The sequence below is a fragment of the Rattus norvegicus genome, chromosome 13 (genome assembly GCF_036323735.1).
Source record: "Rattus norvegicus strain BN/NHsdMcwi chromosome 13, GRCr8, whole genome shotgun sequence".
In the NCBI taxonomy this organism is placed as follows: domain Eukaryota; kingdom Metazoa; phylum Chordata; class Mammalia; order Rodentia; family Muridae; genus Rattus; species Rattus norvegicus.
This window is the reverse complement of record NC_086031.1, coordinates 50,336,053-50,356,440: the sequence shown is the minus strand read 5'-3', so window position 1 is coordinate 50,356,440 and position 20,388 is coordinate 50,336,053. Positions and strand designations below refer to the sequence as shown.

The 20,388-nt window shown below is 42.7% G+C and overlaps 1 protein-coding gene across 7 annotated transcripts in view; it reads left to right on the top strand.

Annotated features, from left to right (window-relative positions):
* Window positions 1-2,142: 2,142 nt before the first annotated feature.
* Window positions 2,143-20,388, top strand: part of Camsap2 (calmodulin regulated spectrin-associated protein family, member 2) — a 79,349-nt gene continuing 61,103 nt past the window's right edge. For 5 of the 7 annotated variants that reach the window (XM_063272200.1, XM_039090610.2, XM_063272199.1 and 2 more), the window contains exons 1-2: window positions 2,518-2,965; window positions 19,628-19,887. In XM_063272200.1, coding sequence (XP_063128270.1) covers window positions 2,827-2,965; window positions 19,628-19,887 — 399 coding nt within the window. In that variant the 5' untranslated portion in view covers window positions 2,518-2,826. Of the gene's footprint in view, window positions 2,966-19,627; window positions 19,888-20,388 lie in introns of all 7 variants that reach the window. The other 2 variants (NM_001415803.1, NM_001134503.2) reach the window with 1 other exon arrangement.

Genomic DNA, 20,388 nt, shown 5'->3' with positions numbered 1-20,388 from the left:
TATCGAGGGACAAGCCAGAGCTGCTGCCTTTGTCTCTTCTCTTCCTCATGTAGTCTACTGAGGTTGAAACAGTTTTCAATGGACACATATTTGTTGAGAATACTATCTGAGCACAGTGCTGGGCCAGAGCACAGGTAACACAAAGCCCTATGGTTGGTTTCTAGAATCTTCCATGTGCTTGTAGATTCATATAATAAGAGACATATTTCAGTAATACTTTCTAATTTTTCTGGTCCATAGGTTTCTCTTAACTTGGTATACATGATCTAGAATCCTGTTGAAGTTGGATTCCAGAACATTATATTTAACAGCAGTCTCTAAGACACCTTCCAAGTGCCCCTACCTATGTTTTTGCTGTGCTTTTTTTGTCTCTTACATCATGTACCATATTTATGATATGTTCTCTTTATTTGTATAGGTGCCACCCCCTATCAAAAGAGGCAACAGGAGTCCAGAAAGGTGCCCGAGGAGTGGAGACAGAAGACCTGGGTTTGACTTTGAAGCCAGACTCCAATAAAAGTGGAGAAACCGTGGTCATAGCACTTGATCTCTGTGAGCCTCAGTCCTACATCCAGACTGGGAAGACAATTAGTGCTTAGTTCATCAAATGGATGTGGAAACTAGTTACCATTTGAATGCGTTTTGTCGACCAGTATTTAAATGTTAATATGTTAATTTTTCAAAGGGCCTTGCCTGTGAGAAAACCCCTATTAATATTAATTGAATTACTGAAAAAATATGCCAATCACCCAATGGCATATTATTACTAGTGACTTTTATCCTGCTTGGCATTGTTAGCGGGGCTTATCTGGAATGCCTTATTGGGTTCAGGGAGGAGTGCTTCTGGGGATTAAGCAGAAATCAAAAGGGAGGGGCTTGCTACTGGAGCTGCTCTTTTCGATAGTAGGGACCAAAACTCCTCCCCTCATGTTTCATATGTCTTCCATCATAACGGCTGATGATAATAGGGAGGCCCTAGGTGAACAAAATAAGACAGTTCTGGGTTCAGACTGTGAGTGTGCCTTAAGACTGCGACTTAAGAGGCTTTTCTGAGTCTTAGCTCCCTCATCTGTAAAATGAAAACCCAGGATTACATAATTAAGATCAGACCTGTTAAAATAAGATCTGAGAAATCCGCAAGTTAACCAAACTCGGAGGTAAGTAAAGTAACATTCTCCCTTTGACCCCTAGACATTGACAGAGCAACTACCGTGAGGTTTAGCATCATACAGGTGTCAGAGATCAAGAGCCAGCTTGAAAGTTAAAGATAGTTGGTGGTTGGAATGCAGTGTGACAAGTTATGACACAAAGGACATACATTGCTCTGGAATCAGCCTGGGAGGTGCCTGACAGTTCTGAATGGGAAGTTGGCAGTAAGTATCAGGGAAGACTTTCTGGAGGGAGTGACTACTTGAGGGGGCTTAAAGTCAGAAGGGCAGAGACCACAGTGGCAGATGGCACACAAGTCTGAAAAGGCATACCCATATGGGTGAACGGAGAGGGTTCTGACAAAATGAACTCATAGAAATCTGCGATAAATCGTAATTGTGGATGTTCTTTGTGGAAGGGTTTATGTTTCTTTCTATGAGGAAACAGAAGGCACCCCCCCCCTAAAAAAAAATCTGTCACTTAGAAAACTTCAGTGGGGAGTGTCAAGTTAAAATGTCTTGATAGGAAATTTATAGAGCTTTGGAGAGCTTCAACCCTGGTTAAACCCCATGGGTGCTTTAACTTACTGCATCCCTCCATAATTTCGTGGTCAACCAACTGTAACACCTCTCTCTCAGGGTTACTGCAAGGACTAAATGGGTATGAAGGGCAAGTCTGAGCAATCTGCGTGACATAAGCAGCATTTGAAATAAATATCAATTCTCTTGGCTGAACCACATGTAGCGGAAGGGGAAAGCCTCTCCCCTCTCTTTCTTTCCTTCCCTCGTCCAGCAGTGTCAGCGGCAGCAGCCCAAAGCTGCGGATGTATAGGACGTCCACTCCAGCGGGCACTCTGCTGATTAATGTGGATAGGGGCGCGAAGCTGTCGCGGGCGGCAGAGAGGCTGGGCATGCTCAGTGCGCAAGGCGGCGCAAGACAGCGGCGGGGGCGGGGCCGGGCGCGCCAGGCGCATGCTCAGTGTTCCCATCTGCTCTTTCCATCCAGTGCCGCAGCCGGAAAACCGCAGCGGCGGCGGCGGCTGAAGGGGAGCGACGCGTCCGGCTACGGGAGGGGTAGCGGAAAATACGAGGACAAGCCCGATAAGGCAGGAGCCGAGGGCCTGTGATTTGCGGCCTCCCCCAGGCCGCTGCCTTGGCCGCGAGCTGCGCCGAGGAGGCGGGCGGAGGCGACGGGAGCGCCTGAGAAGCGCCGGGCCGCGGGCGGCTTGCGCGCTGCAGCGATTCTGACGTTTTCCGCGGCGGGTCCCGCGGCCCGAGGGGCGGCCGTGAGTGAGGCGGGGCGTGCGCGCTCCACCATGGCGGGGACACTGTCCGCGACGTGATCGTCCAGGCTGCCCCCGCCCGAGCATTCCGGGCCCTAGCAGCCGCCACCCTCCTGCGAGCCCGTGTGACTAAACGGAGACAAAGGGGAGGCGGCGGGGCAGACCGGGACCGGAGCGAGCGCGGCCGGAGCGAGCGCGGCCGGGTGCCGCCTCACGTCTATGCCCGGGGCCGCCGCGGCTCCCGCGGGCGGCGGCGGGCTCGCGACGAGCACAGCTGAGCTTTTCTGTGCCCGGCACCCGAGAGGGCCGCGACCGGCGCGGACGATCTGAACTCCCTTCTCCGCCACACCATGTGAAGGCCGTCGTCCCTCCATCCCGACCAGCCGCCTTGAAAGATGGGGGATGCTGCAGACCCGCGGGAGGTGAGAAGGACGTTCATTGTTCCAGCCATCAAACCCTTTGACCACTATGACTTCTCCAGAGCCAAAATCGCCTGCAATCTGGCCTGGCTGGTGGCCAAAGCCTTTGGGACAGGTAAGTGGTGTCGTCCCTTCCTCTTCCTCCCGATGCTGTCCACATCCCGGTTTTTGTTCCTGATTCCAGCCCCCTCCCCCATGTGTATCTTCCGGTACAGGTTCAGGGAGATGACGGGAGACAAGCTCTAGGAGAAAGAAAGAAGGCAGCTTTGGTCTTAAACGAGGTGCCCTTGACTGACGCGGGAGGGGTTGACCGGATTCCTTTTATTGGATAGCGTGTGTGCCTAAATTCAGCAAGCAAATTATGTTTTCCCAAAATGGCTTTAATTTGTGATGTTTTCCTTATTAATCCTGCATACATTCCCCTCTCGGTCATAATTGTGATTACCACACCAAGAAATCTGAGTTTATTAGTGGAAGAAGGTAGGGTACTATATTGATTTTGACATTTGTAATGGTGGCTGCTAGTCAGGCTCTATAGGATGAAAGGTGGTCACTGTTGAAGCGCAGTATCTTTTGTAGTCATTCCTATTCCTCTCGGCCTTTCATACACATTCCAAATTCTAGTTAAGCCACCCATTAAAACCAGTTTTAGTTCTCTTGACTGTATGGTGCTCTTTCACTTAGTGTCAACGCGGCATATTTTCTTTTCCAAATGTATTTTGACGTCATAAAATCGGATAAACAACCCCTCCTTACTTTTGAGTTTTTCTTTTTGAAGGAGAAGTGGGTTTTTGGGCCGGGGGTGGGGTGGGGTGGGGTGGGGGACGTGTTGTTGACATAGAAATCCTGTGCTACAGTGGTAATTAAACACTCCCTCTATAACCCAGCCTTTGCCGAATAACAGGAAAGGAACCTCCTGCTGTAATTCCTTAGCTCTTGCTTTAGGAACCCAGGTTGTGGAATGCTTTAAAAAAAAAAAAAAGATTAGAGAAGTTCCTCGGTGCTTGCAAAATGTTTTCTGGATTGTTTGTGGAGGATGACTGATTTCCAGTTTTAGGACTGAGAAAATATGTGGCTTTATTGTTTAACTCTATAACAGGCAAGTGTTTACAGAGCTTGTACATCTAGGTTAAAGCTTAGATGAATTCCCTCACTGTTTGTAAAAGTATTGTGAATTAGTTTAGAGGGAATTTTTATGTTCATGTCTGTCTTAATTTTATTTGAATTCCTATACTTTGATAGAGAACTGACATCAGGAATGAATGTTCTTTTGAACTAATTTAAGTTTTAAATGAAGAATAACAATAGGAAGCACAGATAAAATTAAAATTTTTGATAGGAAGAATAGGAAGCAGTATACTAAATACCCACTTGGAGAACAAATGAAGCGCTTTAAGTATATAGAAAACAGGGAAATTGACATAGTTTCCTGTGTGGAAGCTGGAAGACAGAGCAAAGGCATTTTCTTGTCATCTGAAGTGGAGCGGGCACTTAAAGTGCAGAGGTGAATGTTTTGCTGTTCATTCTCACAGAGACTTCAGAGTAGAAATGCCCTACTTTCTGGATGTATGTCTGGCTGGCCACTGGATTCTGGAGTGTTTGAACACATTGAGAAGTCAGGAAGTTACGGAGTACACTGCCAGTGGGATCTGACTTCATCCAGGCCCTCTGTGGGCCCTTTGCGTTGTTTTACACCAGGATTCACAACTCTGAAGGCAGTGTGCTCCACATTAAAGCTGGAGGAAGCCAGGGCACTTGTTAGCCTGGAGAAAAGGTTCTAAGGAAGCCTTTAAGAGAGTGACTTAACAAATTGAAAAATTCTTTAAAATGGCTGTGGTTTTTTCCGAGAGGGTCTCACTGTGTGTGTTCAGCTGGCCAGATGTCCTCAAACTCATAGCAATCCTCTGCCCTAGTGCTAGGATTAGAGATGTATGCCACCATGTTCCACGTTTGCTTTGCTTTATTGAAAGTCTTTTCTAAAAATCATTTACTTATTTTTATTTTCCGTGTGCTGGTGTTTTGCCTGTATATATGTCTGTGTGAGGGGATAGGGTCCCCTGGACCTGAAGTTATAGTTATGAGCCGCCATGTGAGTGTTGTGAATTGAGCAGTCAGTGTTTTGTTTTGTTTTGTTTTTTTAAAGATTTATTCATTTATTATATATAAGTACACTGTAGCTGTCTTCAGACACACCAGAAGAGGGCATCAGATCCCATTATAGATGGTTGTGATCCACCATGTGGTTGCTGGGAATTGAGCTCAGGACCTCTGGAAGAGCAGTCAGTGCTCTTCACCGCTGAGCCATCTCTCCAGCTCCCATTGGCAATCTTTAAAACATGAAACATAAACTTATATAGAGCAAATAGTAAAAAAGGTAAATTTTTTTAAATCTTTTGGTGCATTTTTATTTGCCATATACACAAAAAAGTTAATAAACAAGTATTTCAAATTGTTTTCTCTTATTCAAATGTTAACCCAACTTTTTAGGATAATGTATGGGTTTTTTTGTTGTTAGAAATGTTTAAAGTGTAGGAATGATTTGTTGTATTACATTTATATATTCTGTGTGTGCAAGAATGTGTACATATTCCCACTTCCTTACCCACGAGAGGACAACTTGCTGGAGCTGGTTCTCTCTTTTTCCCATGTGGGTTCCGGGGCTAAAACCCATGTTGTCAGTCTCGGTGGCAAGAGCTTATACACGGAGCAGTCCTACCAGTGGTCACTTTCTAACTTGATATACAAAAATGATCAGTTTCAGAGCTGTACGTTGTAAAAGCAATTTACAGTGGTTAATGCACAATCAATTGTAGGCAAAGACAAAATTCATTGAACTGTAAAACCAATAAGACACTAACATTGTGAAACCTAGAAAGACGATATAAGGTATTCATGTCAATAATATTCTTGTCCTGAAAAATGTTCCAAAGGCCTCATCTTTTGGGAAGGATGTATTTTCATTAGTTTTTGAAAGACAGTGTCTCATTGAACCTAGACTGGCCTTGAGTTCATCATATGACCAAGAATTACACTGAATCCTGATCCTCCTGCCTCAGTTTCTAGAGTGTGTGCTGGGGATTATGGGTTCCATTCTTAACAGTGTATTTTCTCAGAGAATGCCTTTCTGGTTTTGTGTAAGTGAAGAATGAGTGTGTAGGTGAGTTTACAGCAGCAATAGGTATCCTGGTTGTAAAACAGGAGGTTAAATTGCCTGGTAAGCTTTATTGTGTTTGAAGACTTAACACATTCAAGCAGCCATATAACTGAGATTGCCTTAAATGTTCCTTTAAATCTTCCAGCTGATGGGTACAGAATCTCTTGGAATGGATTTTTCTCTCTCTCTCTCTGTGTGTGTGTGTGTGTGTGTGTGTGTGTGTGTGTGTGTGTGTGTGTGAGAGAGAGAGAGAGAGAGAGAGACAGAGACAGAGACAGACAGAGACAGAGACAGAGACAGAGAAATAGAGGTAGAGAGACAGACTTATGATATAGCCCTGGCTGATCTCAAACTCACAATGTAGAGCAGACTAGCCTAGAACTCAAAGAGATTCTTTTGCCTCTGCCTTCTAAGTGCTAGGATTGAAGGTATGCACCACTATGTCTGGTGCGTGTGTGTGTGTGTGCGTGCCTGCCTGCATGTGTGTGTCTGTGTATTGTGCTGTATAGATTCTTGCTGTGCTATTGCGTGGTTCTAGGTATCTTAGGTTTCATGTGAGTCCTGTCCTGCCCCTTGAGTGCTGAGATTGCACAGACGAGCTATCATGCCCACCTAAGCCTCATTTTGTAGTGACAGGTTATCATTTTAACTTTAATATCTATATTTTCATTGTGTGTGTGTGTGCGTGTCTCTGTGTGTGTGTGTGTGTGTGTGTGTGTGTGTGTTTACATGTGTGCATGTGCCTGTGAATGCCATGGGCCGACAGATCCTCATGCTTTTGCATCAAGCATTTAGCACTTTTACTTAAAGACAGAGCCATCTTCCCAGCCCTCATTTCCTAGTCCATCTAGTTAGTGGTATAAAATCATTTGCTGTTGTAAGTATACTTTGTTACATATCTGTTACATACCAGCAGATATTGGTAAAGTCCTATAGAAGTCCCGACTCTTAGATATTTACAGAGACTGTTAGAGCGTTGGGTAGCCATGAGGTGAAAAAAAGACTCAGAGCAGAGGCCATTTGGGATATTTTTGCAAGAGTTCAGGCAAGACATGATGAGGGCTCAAGGTGGGGTGGATATAATAATAAATCTGCTGTATTTATTGTTACTGCGTGTCATACACTTCACACATGGTACCTTATTTTAATCCTCATGATGGTCGTAAGAGGCAGAAACTATTAATCATCCCATTTTTACTGATGAGGAAAATGAGGCTCGTGGGTTTAGGAGCTCATCCAAAGGCATCAAAGTAATGGAACTGGGATCAGAACCAGGGAAGTCTGACTTGTGTGTGTGCTCTTTTTTTTTTTGGATCTTTTTTTCGGAGCTGGGGACCGAACCCAGGGCCTTGCACTTCCTAGGTAAGCGCTCTACCATTGAGCTAAATCCCCAGCCCCATGTGTGTGTGCTCTTAATAGTTAAGAACTATTTTATATGTGCCAAAGGGATGGAAAAAAAGCAAGTGACAGAAGCATTGCAGAAATAAGTGGGTGATTGCTTAGAAGAGTATAAATGAGGGTAAGGCCACCTGAGGATTCACGGAAAGTGAAACTCGGAGACTTCTTGACCAGGAAGGTAAATTGTGATACCAGTTAATGGAGAGGCAGATGTTTTTATTTTATTTTATTTTATTTATGGTTTATTTATTTATTATGTATGCAGCGTTCTGCCTGTGTGTATGCCTGCAGGCCAAAAGAGGGCACCAGATCTCTTTATAGATGGTTGTGAGCCACCATGTGGTTGCTGGGAATTGAACCTCTGGAAATCATTGCTCTTACCCTCTGAGCCATCTCTCCAGTCGCCATGTTTTTATGTTTTTGAGCTAAGTATAAGTCCAAGTATGTTGTCAGGGAAGTCCAGGAAAGTGGCTAGTCACAAATAAAGCTCAGACTGCAGTATGGCTCAGAAGCTGGGTCTAGAAGCAACAATTTGCCGTTCTGTGGATAGCAACACATAAGTAAGGTTATAAGGATTGTGGAGGACGAGAAGAAAGTTGAGGGCAGTTTAGCAGAGTGAGTGCTTAAATGGAAGCAGAGGCAGGTCAGTCAGAGTTAAGAAGCGTGTTGTGGAAGTATATAGGGCAGTGAGATGGCTCAGCAGGTAAAGGCCCTTGATTTAATTTGTCTTAGCACTTGAGTTTGGTCCCTAGGAACTACAGGGTAGGAGGAGATAACTGACTCTGGCAAGCCCTCCTGTGACCTTCACATACACAGCAGGACACAAGCCTCTCCACCCCAAATAAATAAGTAAATAAGTAAATAAAGGACTGAATAAATGTTTAAATGTTTTAGAAGAAAAGATATTAACCCTAGAGCCCTGGGAGGAAAGGTGGTTTGATAAATTGGTTTTAAGCTAAGGTGAGGTCTAGCTGCAGTATAGCAAGGATAATCTGTACAGTGGGAACAGTGCCTCAGAGCATTTTACATAGTTTTTTGTTTAGTTCTGAGAACAACCCTATGGAGCAGACAGGTTATTTCTTCACCTACGTCTCTGTCTCGGTTTCCCAACTGTAGAGCTATTGGTCAGATAATTCTTCGTTCATCAGTGTGCTTGGTTTTTGTTCAAATGCTAAGAGTATTCTCTACACCTGCTGGGAAGTTGGAACGCACTGCCAGCTTTACATTAAGGTGCAGACAATATCCACAGTGAAAGCAAGAGGTTAGCAAGTATAGTGCTTTTCCTTTTTTTGGTAATAAAAGAAGAAACAGGCATTGAAAGGCCCCTTAAATTATCTTTGGCCACCCAGATAAATCTAGTGAAAAAAATTTCCTTCCCACCCAGACCCTGACCTAGTCAGCTTTGTTCTGTGCAAGGTGGTAGCATCAGAGATCACTTCCAGAAGCTCTCATGCAGTACCCTTTATGTTATATGCATAGTACCATAAAGAAAAATGAGATCTTGGAACTAGCATAGAAAATAGGTTTGAGAAAGGCTAAAAGTTATGATGGATGGGGAGGGGAGCATTGGATATTAGAGCTGGTGAGGACAAATGAGGGGGTCCGTGGATGTTAGAGCTGGTGAGGACAGACAAATGGGGATCCATGGATGTTAGAGCTGGTGAGGACAAATGAGGGGGTCCGTGGATGTTAGAGCTATGAGGACAGACAGTTGAGACTAGGTTGGAAGTGGGTAGGAGGTCATTTCAATTGTAGTTAATGGAAAACCAAATTCAAGTTGACTGACAATAAAGAGGATTTATTGGTTTATAAAACTACAAGGGTCCTAAAGTAGGATGGATTTGTATTTGAATTGAGTGGGTACTTACTTTGTTTTAATTCTTTTTCCTTCATTCTTTTAGCTGTACCTTTCATCATGAGCAGATCTTTTTTTTTTTTTTTTAAATGTTTTTTTTTCTTTTTTGGTTCTTTTTTTTCGGAGCTGGGGACCGAACCCAGGGCCTTGCGCTTCCTAGGTAAGCGCTCTACCACTGAGCTAAATCCCCAGCCCCATCATGAGCAGATCTTATTCTCTGGGTGTCATGGTACAAAATAGTTGTAGGTGGTCCAGGCCTTAACCAGAAACCACAGGTCAGAGCCCTTCTCTAATTATTACATGAAAGTTCTGCAGTCTTTCCTTGCCTTTTTCTTAAAACCATTTGATGGTATCTCGTCCATGTACAGTAACAGTATACTTTTTGGACTCATTACCTCTGAAGTCATGAACTTGTGGCCAGTCTTTTTTTTTTTTTTTTTTTTTGGTTCTTTTTTTTGGAGCTGGGGACCGAACCCAGGGCCTTGCGCTTCCTAGGCAAGCGCTCTGCCACTGAGCTAAATCCCCAACCCCCACTTTTGGCCAGTCTTGATCGCTCTGGAAACACTTCCACCCTCACCAAGAGTCTGAAGCAAATCTCAGCTTCTGCTTTATCTGTTCAAAGCAATGTAACTATCTCACTGTCATCACCACAGGCCCACCCCATGGCCAAGCATTAGCATTTCTTACTGTTTCATACATTCTTTTCTGTTGTTTAGTTCTTGTTGGTATCTGCAAGACATCCCTGAGCTTTAAGGTTTTTTGTTTCTGTTTTTCAAATATGTAAACTCTGTCTCATTTTGTCTTTCTTGCAATTTGCTTGTTGGAAAAAGCAGACTGTTCAACAGATTTTCTCGGGTTTCAGCTGTCTCCTCCTCAAAATGAACCCAAAGGCCTCATTATCCTCCAGGGAGACACTTGCACATCCATGCTTATTACTCATGAGAGTAGGGAAATGGACGCACCCTAATGCTCATCAACAGATGGGTGCTGATGACGGTGTGGTACACATACACAGTCGATGTTACTCACCTTTAGCAGAAAGGAATCATGAAGTTGGTAAAGAAAAAAGTGGGTGAGTCAGGGAAATATAATACTAAGTGCAGTCACTTAGACTCAGAAAAACAAAACTCATACTCTTCTACATGTCCATTCTAGCCTGTAATGTATGCATGTAAAAACAACCCCCCACCATACACACACGTGCACATACACACACACACCACACACATAGCTGTAAATGTAGGACAAGCCTAAAAGTCTGGAAAGGCGTCCAGAGAGGGTAATATTAGATGAAGGAAGTATGGATGGTGTGCAGGACACGTGGAATATGAAAGATGAAAAGAGTTTTATAGGACACAGCAGTCAGGAACGGGGTAGCACGGGGGTTAGGGGTGGATGAAGGATGGAGAACCACAAAAGCGCTCAGTCCTAAAGTGTTGTAATGGCCTTTAACCTGTTACATGCTGATAAGAAGAAATCTTGGATTTGTTGTTTAGAGGCAGAGTCTTATGCAGCCCAGTCTGGCCTCATATGTTTGTAGGCAGGAATGACCTTTATCTCCTGCTTCTCCTGCTTCTCCCGCTTCTCCCGCTTCTCCCGCTTCTCCCGCTTCTCCTGCTTCTCCTGCTTCTCCTGCTTCTCCCGCTTCTCCTGCTTCTCCCGCTTCTCCTGCTTCTCCTGCTTCTCCCGCTTCTCCCTCCCAGGTAGTAGCTTTGTAGGCATGTGCCACTGCATACATGGCTTAGTGAATTTTTTTATTCTTTTTTTTTTTTCTTTTTCTTTTTTCGGAGCTGGGGACCAAACGCAGGGCCTTGCGCTTGCTAGGCAAGCGCTCTACCACTGAGCTAAATCCCCAACCCCGAAATTTTCTATTCTTTAAATCTCCAAAATTATTTAACAAGTATCTTTTTGTCTTCTCTGTTTCTAAGTTGATAATTAAATTTAAAGAATTGATTACATTCAGATTTTTTTTTTTAAATTGTATACTGTGTGTACTGTGTGTGTGGCTTTTGTTTTAACAGGTGACACCTCATATCTGGGTGTGATTCTGTCATGATGTCTTCTTTTGGTCATTGGAATGCCCCTTTAAAAATGAACTTCTCTGATTGTTTGGTTGCTGCAAGTGCTATGTGGGAAATTACACTCATGCATTAATAACCTCTAAGCACACACCAGCAAGCTTACCCCAGAGGCCTTGGAACAGAAAGCAGACAAAATAACTTGAAATGCTCACATGCCATGACTTGTTAAATCAATTTACAGAAAGAAGCAAAAGGAAAAAGATGAGTTAGTTAATATACTCAGGACAAGGTGGAAGCAGGAAAAGCCATATTCCAAATTCTGTTATAGACAATATTTTTATGCCCGCCTTTTCTGCCACTTTAGCTTTCCCTGCTGTTGATATGGGCATCAGGACAAGAGTTGGAATTCCAAGGAGCCCCTTAGGGAAACAGAGGCCACTGACACAGACTATCTTTATGAGAGACACCAGAGGAGAGCACATCCGCCTCAGTTGGAGCTCACCAATAAGCTTGGTTACTAGTTAGGAATTTTGTCTGCATTGGGTAGCAAATATATAGGAATCATTGCTGGGTGAGTGGATTAAAGATTCATAAATGTTAATTTTTATAGACCTTTTCTCTCTGTATATTTACTGTATCATAAATATTAAGTACCATATATACATATATATCTGTAGCATGAAGATTCAGTATCAAGGTGCTTCATGAACATTAGGGTATCTTGAGTTTTTCCATTCTCTCTGTTGTATATATACCCCTAGGTACTTCAGTACATTCTGTTAGCTCTCTGCTTGCTAAACTTTTTTCTTACTTGAAGTATTTTAATACATTTCACCTATATTCCACAAACTGCAAACTCACTCATTTTTTTATAATAGAATTGAACAGTCTTAAGGTAAAGGCACATTTGAGATATAGGGAAGGCAGGATAAATGCTACATTCTTTCCTTTTTTCCAAAAAAGGGAAATTGAACCAAGTTGAGTGAATCACTGGCCCCTGGGACTCTAAAGGGTATAAAGGATAGGAGGAAAGAACACCGCAGCGTGCATGACCAGAGTGTGCAAAGACTCTGTTGTAGACAGAACTTGGTTCCTAGGAGCCAGTGTAGCTGGCAGAGATACGATCACTTTTTTCTTGCAGGCAAGAGGAAGGATTTTAATCCTTAGAGAAGGAAAAATAATTGAAAATCCTTGGGATGGGTGGGGTCTGTGCCATGATTGAATTTGCTTATGTGAAATAAGCAGTTTGAATTTGACATTTTATTTCAATGAATTAAATGTGTGTGTGCATATGTGCAGGTGCTTACAGAGGTCAGCACTATCTTGCTCTATTGCTCTTCACCTTACTTTCTGAACCTGGAGCTCCCTGCTTTGGCCATGCTGGCTTGACATCTCCCCCCCCCCCCCCATCTATCTCCTCCGTACTCACCCACCCTGGCCCCAGGCACTGGGGTTAGAGGTGTATGCTGCCGTGCTCTGCTTTTTACATAGGTGCTGGAGATCTGAACTCAGGTTCCGTTGCTGGCATGGCAAACATTTTACTCACTGAGCTATTACTGACTCAGCCCCAAATAGGGTGTGCTTTAGAGGGAGGGCTTTAGAGTGAAGATGGGAAGATAGAACTAGCGATAAATGTAGTAATTGAGATGAACAGTGCTGATCACATGGACCAAAGAGATGTTAGCTGACATGGTAACGAGATCCAGGACTGGCTTCTGAAAGTTTCTGAGGGCTGGGAAGGAAATTGAGTGACAACTCGTAGGTTTCTGGTTTGTACAGTTAGGTAAATACTGTAGTTCATTGATGCATGAAACTCTGAAAGGTCTTCCTTCCCCTCCCTCTACACAAATGCACATACATTATATCTGGATATGTGTTGTACTTGTATGGATAAATACAGACACAAATATATGTGACATTTTTTTATTTGACTATGTACTTGGGGCATTGTACCCTGATTTGCCACTAAATATTCTACTGTATCTTTTAAAGGTATGTTAATTCTCTTAGATAATCTCCATTAAGAGATCAGGAAATTAACTATGATATATTTCCTAGTGTACAGCCCATATTCAATTTTGTTTCAGTGTTAATTATTTCTACATTTTCTCATGCATTGTATTAGTGTGTTTAAATTCACTTTTAATCTTTAATAGTTCTGTAGTTTGTCATGACATGAACACTTTGAAACTGTAAACACAGGGCTACACGCTGAGCTGAGCATCAAGCCTTTTCCCTAGGCTTTATGTTAGTCCTTGCCAAACTACCTTACAATGTGTGCCTGGTAAAAGCAGCCAGTTTTCTCCGGGAGTTGCCTGGCTCACTTCTTCCTGTGCATTGCTTCTCAGAGCTCTGGAATGCTGGGCCTTCCTTCAGCAGATGTCTTCCTCCACCTTGGCTCTGAGTGACCAGAATGGTGATGAGGTCCTGGCATGGGCTCTGGCTGTGGCCCAGTACAGGAATGCCTGGACTGGAGAAACAGGGCCAGAGATCTCCTCCCTCTCTGAGGCTGATAGAAACGCAGTAGCAAGAGACCATGTCCCGTCTTGTATTCTAGCCTCTTTGACTTTCTTTCTTTTTCAGCTTTTCTCTTCATGCATCCCTCTTATGATTCCCACGACCACCTGCAGATGTGCCCTGTTCCTCTTTGCATAGAACCATCTCTGCTTTCCACAGGGCCCTTGGCAAGAGCTTCTCAGCCCCTGAAGACTAGCCAATAGCCCCAGAGGAACCATGTTAACATAGAAGAAATTGTCCTTACCCACTGCTTTCCTCCCAAGGCCATAGCGACTCTTATCTGTTGTGACGCCAGGAAGGTTTTTGGGTTGGGGTAGAGAAGTGGTAGCTCCTTTCCCCCATTATTCTTCCGTACGTGAACCTTCAGTGTTGATTTTTTTTTTATTAAAATGCATTTTTGTCTTAGAAGAAAAAATGGGATAGTTAATTACAAAATGTCTCTGACTTGGATTTTTCCAGTGCTGAGGTGATTGAAGTTAATACAGATCTGGCAGAACTACCACAAAGACATATGTATTCTCAGTAAATCAGATCGCATGGCACATGGTGTTTGTTTCACTGTCAGAGATGTTTGTCATGCTCATCTGCCGGCCTACTCCACTATAAAATGAATTCTTTACAGTTTTTGAAAAAGATTTAATTTTCTTTTTTGTGTATGAATGTTTTGCCTGCATGTATGCCTGCACACCATGCATGTGCCTCTTACCCCAGAGGAGGTTAAAAGAGGGCGTTGGGTCCCCAGAAGTGGAATTGCAGATGATTGTGAGCTCCCATCTGAGTGCTGATTCAACCCAGGTCTTCTGCAGGAAACGCCATATGCTCTCAACCACTGAGTCATCTTCCCAGCCCCACCTTTCCCCCATTTTTAGTTAATAATTTATAGGGATTTGATTCCATAAGCTTGTACCTACTATTTTAGCATCAAGTAATGATTTTGCCTGAATCTATGTAATGATTGATTATTGCTATCTTTCTCACTTATTAGTTGTCACTCTATTACAGGGCATACAGTGAATTATAATACTTTATTGTTACGCATTTTATTGTAACTCAAATTGCCCTAGGCTTAGCCAGTATGATTCCTTTCTGTTTGGATCCTATATCCCTTGACATAGCTGCATCACTTACAGTATCTCCTTCCCCATGACATTCATGCTCACACATATATATTACATGTATGTTTACGAAGATGTCCAAAGCTAGCCTGCACTTTATCTGTGCCAGGTTTTGGTGGGAAAATACTAGAATCTAAGATACAGTTTCTAGGTTTATTGCTTGTGGAATGTTAATTCAGCAGAAAGCTAGCACACAGAACATATAGCTACATGTTTCTTTCTCCAGTATAATATGTTTTAACTACATTGTTTGTATACAGACACTTACCATTTCATACAACACAAAAATTTCTTCTAGTCTTCCTCATATTGTAACTCCTTGGTCATAGAGAATCCTGCCTCCTGCTGTGTTAGTGGCTTCTTTGTGGCGGGGAAGTGAATTCAGTTTGTTGGTGCTGCTATAATGATGTGGTAGGTAAAAGAATTCAGGTCTCAGGTAATGGAAGGGGGACTTAAGCTTGAGAATGCCGCACACAAGACCTTGTCTCAAATCCTTTGGAGCTCTCATGCATGGTGCTATCTCACTCAGCCGTTCTATAATTAAGATTGTTTTTGCTTTTATTCTGGAGTTCAGAAAAAATGAAACATTTTACCTGTTTTTGCCCATTTCTTTTCTAATATGTTGTTTCCGTTCATTTTTCAAAAAATATACAATTCCATTTTTGAAAAGTAATATATAGTCCATTATAATCTGTTTTAAATCTTTCTGTTAGGTATGGTGGTGCTCACACTTGCCATCCCAGAACTTAGGACACACTGTCACCTCCCACTCTTTGAAATCCCAGTCCTGACCTACCCACAATCCTTCTGACCTCCTGCCCACCCCTCCTTTCTGTGAGTCCTGTGCTCCCATTCGTTTTATACGAGTTGATGAGTTTAACTAGAACCATCTGTGTGACAGGGATTTCAAGCTATTTATTGGAACCTCATGGACTGACTCAATGGCATATACAACTAGAGACAATGTCTGTTCTCCCAGAATCCATGACTGACCAGGGAGGGCAGAGCCCTGTGAGATAATGTGTTAACAGGCCCAGTCTTGTGCAGGCAGCTCCAGCTGTGGTGAGAACATGATTGCATTGGCTGTGCTATGCCCAGAAGATGGCTTTCACAGCCCTCTGTCCTGTCTTCTAGCTCTTCCACCTTTTTACCCCTTCTGTGATGTTTCCTAAACCTAAGTAGTGGTTCTCAGCCTGTGGATGGAGCCCCCCTGGGGAGGGGTTGAACAATCCTTTCATAGGAGTTGCCTGCGACCATTGGAAAAGAGAGATGCTTATGACTCGCAACAGTAGCAGACTGTAGTTATGCCATAGCAATGACAATAATATTTTTGGTGGAGGTCACCACAACATGAGGAACTGTATTAAAGGGTCCCAGCTGAAGGTTGAGAAGCACAGCCTTAGAGGGTACCAATGTCTTCAGGGCTGAACCAGTTCGACCATCATCACCTTGAGCAGCCACGTCTCTGTAGTGACTGTTGGTCACTGTAAAGAGCTTTTCTGACTGAGGCTGGAGGCAGCCTGTAGATGTCAGCAGCATGGTATGGGACAACTTGTTTATTCCTGAGGGGATGGAAAACATCTTTTTAAGTCGTATTTGAGGCAATCTTTGTTTTTTGTTTTGTTTTGTTTTTCGAGACAGGGTCTCCTCTGGGTAGCCGTGGTTGTCTTGCCCCAAGGCATGCAGCTGGAAATACAGAAATCTAGCTCTAAATAGGTAATGGGCTGAAACATAGCTTTGATATTCCAAGATCACAAGGGCGGACGGTGGAAGATGCAAGGCCTAGGGGCTGCTTTTACTTTATTAAGGCATATCATAAACTTCAGTAGTCTACCTTGAAAACAACTCTGGTACAAAGAAAGGAGACAACATAGAATAAAGCAAAGACTGCTTCAGATGAAGGCAGGTGTGCTGGTGCACACCTTTAACCCAGTGCTTGGGAGGCAGAGGCAGGGGATCTCTGAGTTCAAAGCCACATGGACTACAAAACTTGCTAATTTTTAGCCTATTACTTATTTAGAGCTAGATTTCTGTATTTATAGCTGCCTGTTTTAGGGCAAGATAGCTTTTTAAGTTTATCTGTTAAACACATATAAACAGGTTAGGATTCATGTTTAGAGCAATGCCTGACACAGTGTTCTTAGTAAGAATAAGTATTTACTTGTTATTTAATCTGTTACATTAACCTACTTATATGTTTCACTAAGATTTTCACTGTGTGTGAAATGTATGACTGAGTGTGAAACCATTACATAAACACTACATGGATGCGTAGATAAACATGTACACCAGCTAGTTTATGTCAACTTGACCAAGCTAGAGTAATTTGGGAAGCAGGAACCTCAGTTAAGAAAATGCCTCCACCAGATTGACCTGGTGAGTCTGTGGTGTAGCTTGATGGCTGACTAATGCAGGAAGGCCCGGCTCACCATAAGCCACATTACCCAGGTGCTCTGAGGAAGCAAAGCTAGGCAAACTGTGAGGGACAGGCTAGTAAGTAGCACTCCTCCAGGGCCTATGCACCAGTTCCTGCATCTAGGTCCCTGCCTTGACTTCCCTCAGTGGTGAGCAGTGGGACTGAAGACAAATAAACCCTTTCCTCCCCAAACTGCCTTTGGTTGTTCTATCACAGCAACAGAACCCTAAGATCGAATGGCAGATAAACTTGCAATCCTGGTCACTCGCTAGCTTTTTGGGTTTGTTTTTTGTTTTTTTTATTGGTCAGTGTTTAGATGCCAAGATTACCTATATTAATCATTTCTACTGCTATTTTAGGAAATAAAATATTCGTTTATACATTTTGTAACAATTGTTTTAGTGTGGTTTTTCTGCTATGTTAACAGCGTATGTTTAGGTACTCTGATACTAAAATATAGTACTAGTACTGAAGTCTGAAGTTTACAGTGCTGAGCCCTGTGTTAAATTTAAATTTGTCTCACTACTGGGTGGATAATGCAGCTCAGAAGGAAGGAAGGAGTTTTTCAATTATTAAACATGAATGATATTTTTAGATGTCTCCAAAATCCCAACTTTATAGATTCGCTCTGACCTCTTTTAGAGTCCTATATTTTCTGCTGCTCACTGGGTATTTCTATTTGGATATTTTTGCTATTGTTTCAAACTTAACATGTCTAAATCTGAGCTTACTCGCTTTCTTCTAGAATTAGTGCACTTCTGATGTTCATTTTTCTATAATGCTACCACCCTTTCTGTATTGGTTACTGTCTTAGTTAGGGTTTTATTGCTGTGAAGAGATACCATGACCAAGGCAACTCTTTTTTTTTTTTTTTTTTGGAGCTGAGGACCGAACCAGGGCCTTGCGCTTGCTAGGCAAGCGCTCTACCACTGAGCTAAATCCCCAACCCCCAAGGCAACTCTTATAAAGGCAAATATTTAATTGGGTCTGGAATACAGTTTCAGAGATTCAGTTCATTATCATGGCAGGAAGTGTGGCAGTGTGGGCAGACATGGGTCTGGAGGAGCTGAGCTTTATGTCTTGATCTATAGGCAGCAGAAGGGGACTGTGTTCCACACTTGGTGTTGGCCTGAGCATAGTAGAGACTGCAAAGCCCACCTCTCCGGTGACACACTTTCTCCAACAAGGCCACATCTACTTCAACAAGGACACCTCCTAATAGTGTCCCTATGGCCAAACATTCAAATACATAAGGCCCATTCCTATTCAAACCACCAGTTACTTTTCTTTTGCTGCAATAAAATATGGTATGCTTCCAGATGAGTAAGAGTTTATCGTGGCCAGGAGGCAGATAACAAGTGCAGTAGGAACAGGAAGCTGAGAACTCAAATCTTGAATCCCTATCACAAAGCAGAGAATAAACTGGAAGGAAGTAGGAGAGGCCTTTTTTCTCTTAAAGCTTGTCCCAGTGACATATTTCCTTCTAAATACCACTGGGGACCAAGGGCTCAAAGAGTCTGTGGAGGACATTTCTCAATCAAGCCACTATACTTTATGTCTAACCTGGATCTGATCATCTTTGATTATCTTGATCTCTGCTGTATGCCTGGGTACTTTCTGATGGTTTTTAGCAATCTCATGTCTTCTTTGTACTCACTACTGTCTGTCTTCAGATTTATTTCCTTATCCACATAAAGTAATATCTCATCAGTCTATGATTTTTATAGTCATCGGTATTGAATGAAAGATTTTAAACAGAAGATCTTATGTAAATAGCAGTTGTAACTTCTCCTCAGTAACTTCAGTAGTCTCAGCAAAAGGGGACAAAGACTGGTGCAGGGGCTGAGAACCTCAAGGAAGAAGGACCAGATTAATTAGGCAGTCTCAGTTCTTGCACTCGGTAGCTGTAAAACCTTGGGCAAAGACTTTGTCCTGTCAGATGATATTGGCAGCGACAGCAGGTGCATTTCCTGACTGTGGTAGGTTTAAGAACCTACACTGGATTGGGGGCATGCCTTCATCGTCCCCACACTCTGAAGACCTTTCTCCTTGTTTGCTTTTCCGGTTGTATACCTCAGAGCCATGACTTCTATAAAGGAAAAGTGTATCTTTCCTTTTATATCTTACACCCAGGTCCACAAACAAACAAACAAACAAATGTACGTGTATATATCATCTTGCCTGTTAAAGGAATATTGATACTTTTAGGAAGAATCTCAAGGTCTGTAGTAATTAAATGAGGTGTGTTTTTAAAATAGAAATCTTACAAAAATATGAAAATTTTTTTCTTAACCTTTATAGAAACTGTGCCAGAGGAACTTCGAGAACCATTTTACACAGATCAGTATGACCAGGAACACATCAAGCCCCCTGTCGTTAACCTGCTTCTGTCAGCGGAGCTGTACTGTCGTGCTGGCAGTCTCATCCTCAAGAGTGACGCTGCAAAGCCCCTCCTGGGCCACGATGCTGTAATCCAGGCATTAGCACACAAAGGCCTGTATGTCACTGACCAGGAAAAACTGGTAACTGAAAGAGACCTCCACAAGAAACCCATACAGATGGTGAGTCTTTGCATACCCGAGCTTAAAGTTATGTCAAGTTTGAAATGCATACTTTTGTGAATTATATGATAAATAGCGTTTGAAATACTTTATGGCATCTACACCTAGAGTTTAAAAATCATCCTTTATTTCTAAGTGAAGGAAGATTTTGACAAACTATTTTGGAATATTTGTTTCCATCTAATATCTAGAAGAAACAATTATGTAAATTCAAACTATTTTGAAATAGTTTTAATTAAAATTTTTCTTGTTTTAGAGATTAGCTATAAGAAATGGAAAAATGCATCCTTGGCTATTTTTATAAGACAAGAATTTGGAGTTGTAAATTTTTCTATCGTGGAGGGGCTATAGGTCAATATTGGAATATTCGTTTGCTTGGCACTTGAAAGACCCTGCCTGGGTCTCATTCCCAGAGCAACTAATATGTAAGGTGCTGGAGAAAATAGCCCAACACACACGCGTACTTGCGCTAGGCAAGCATGAGAGCCAGAGTTTGGATCC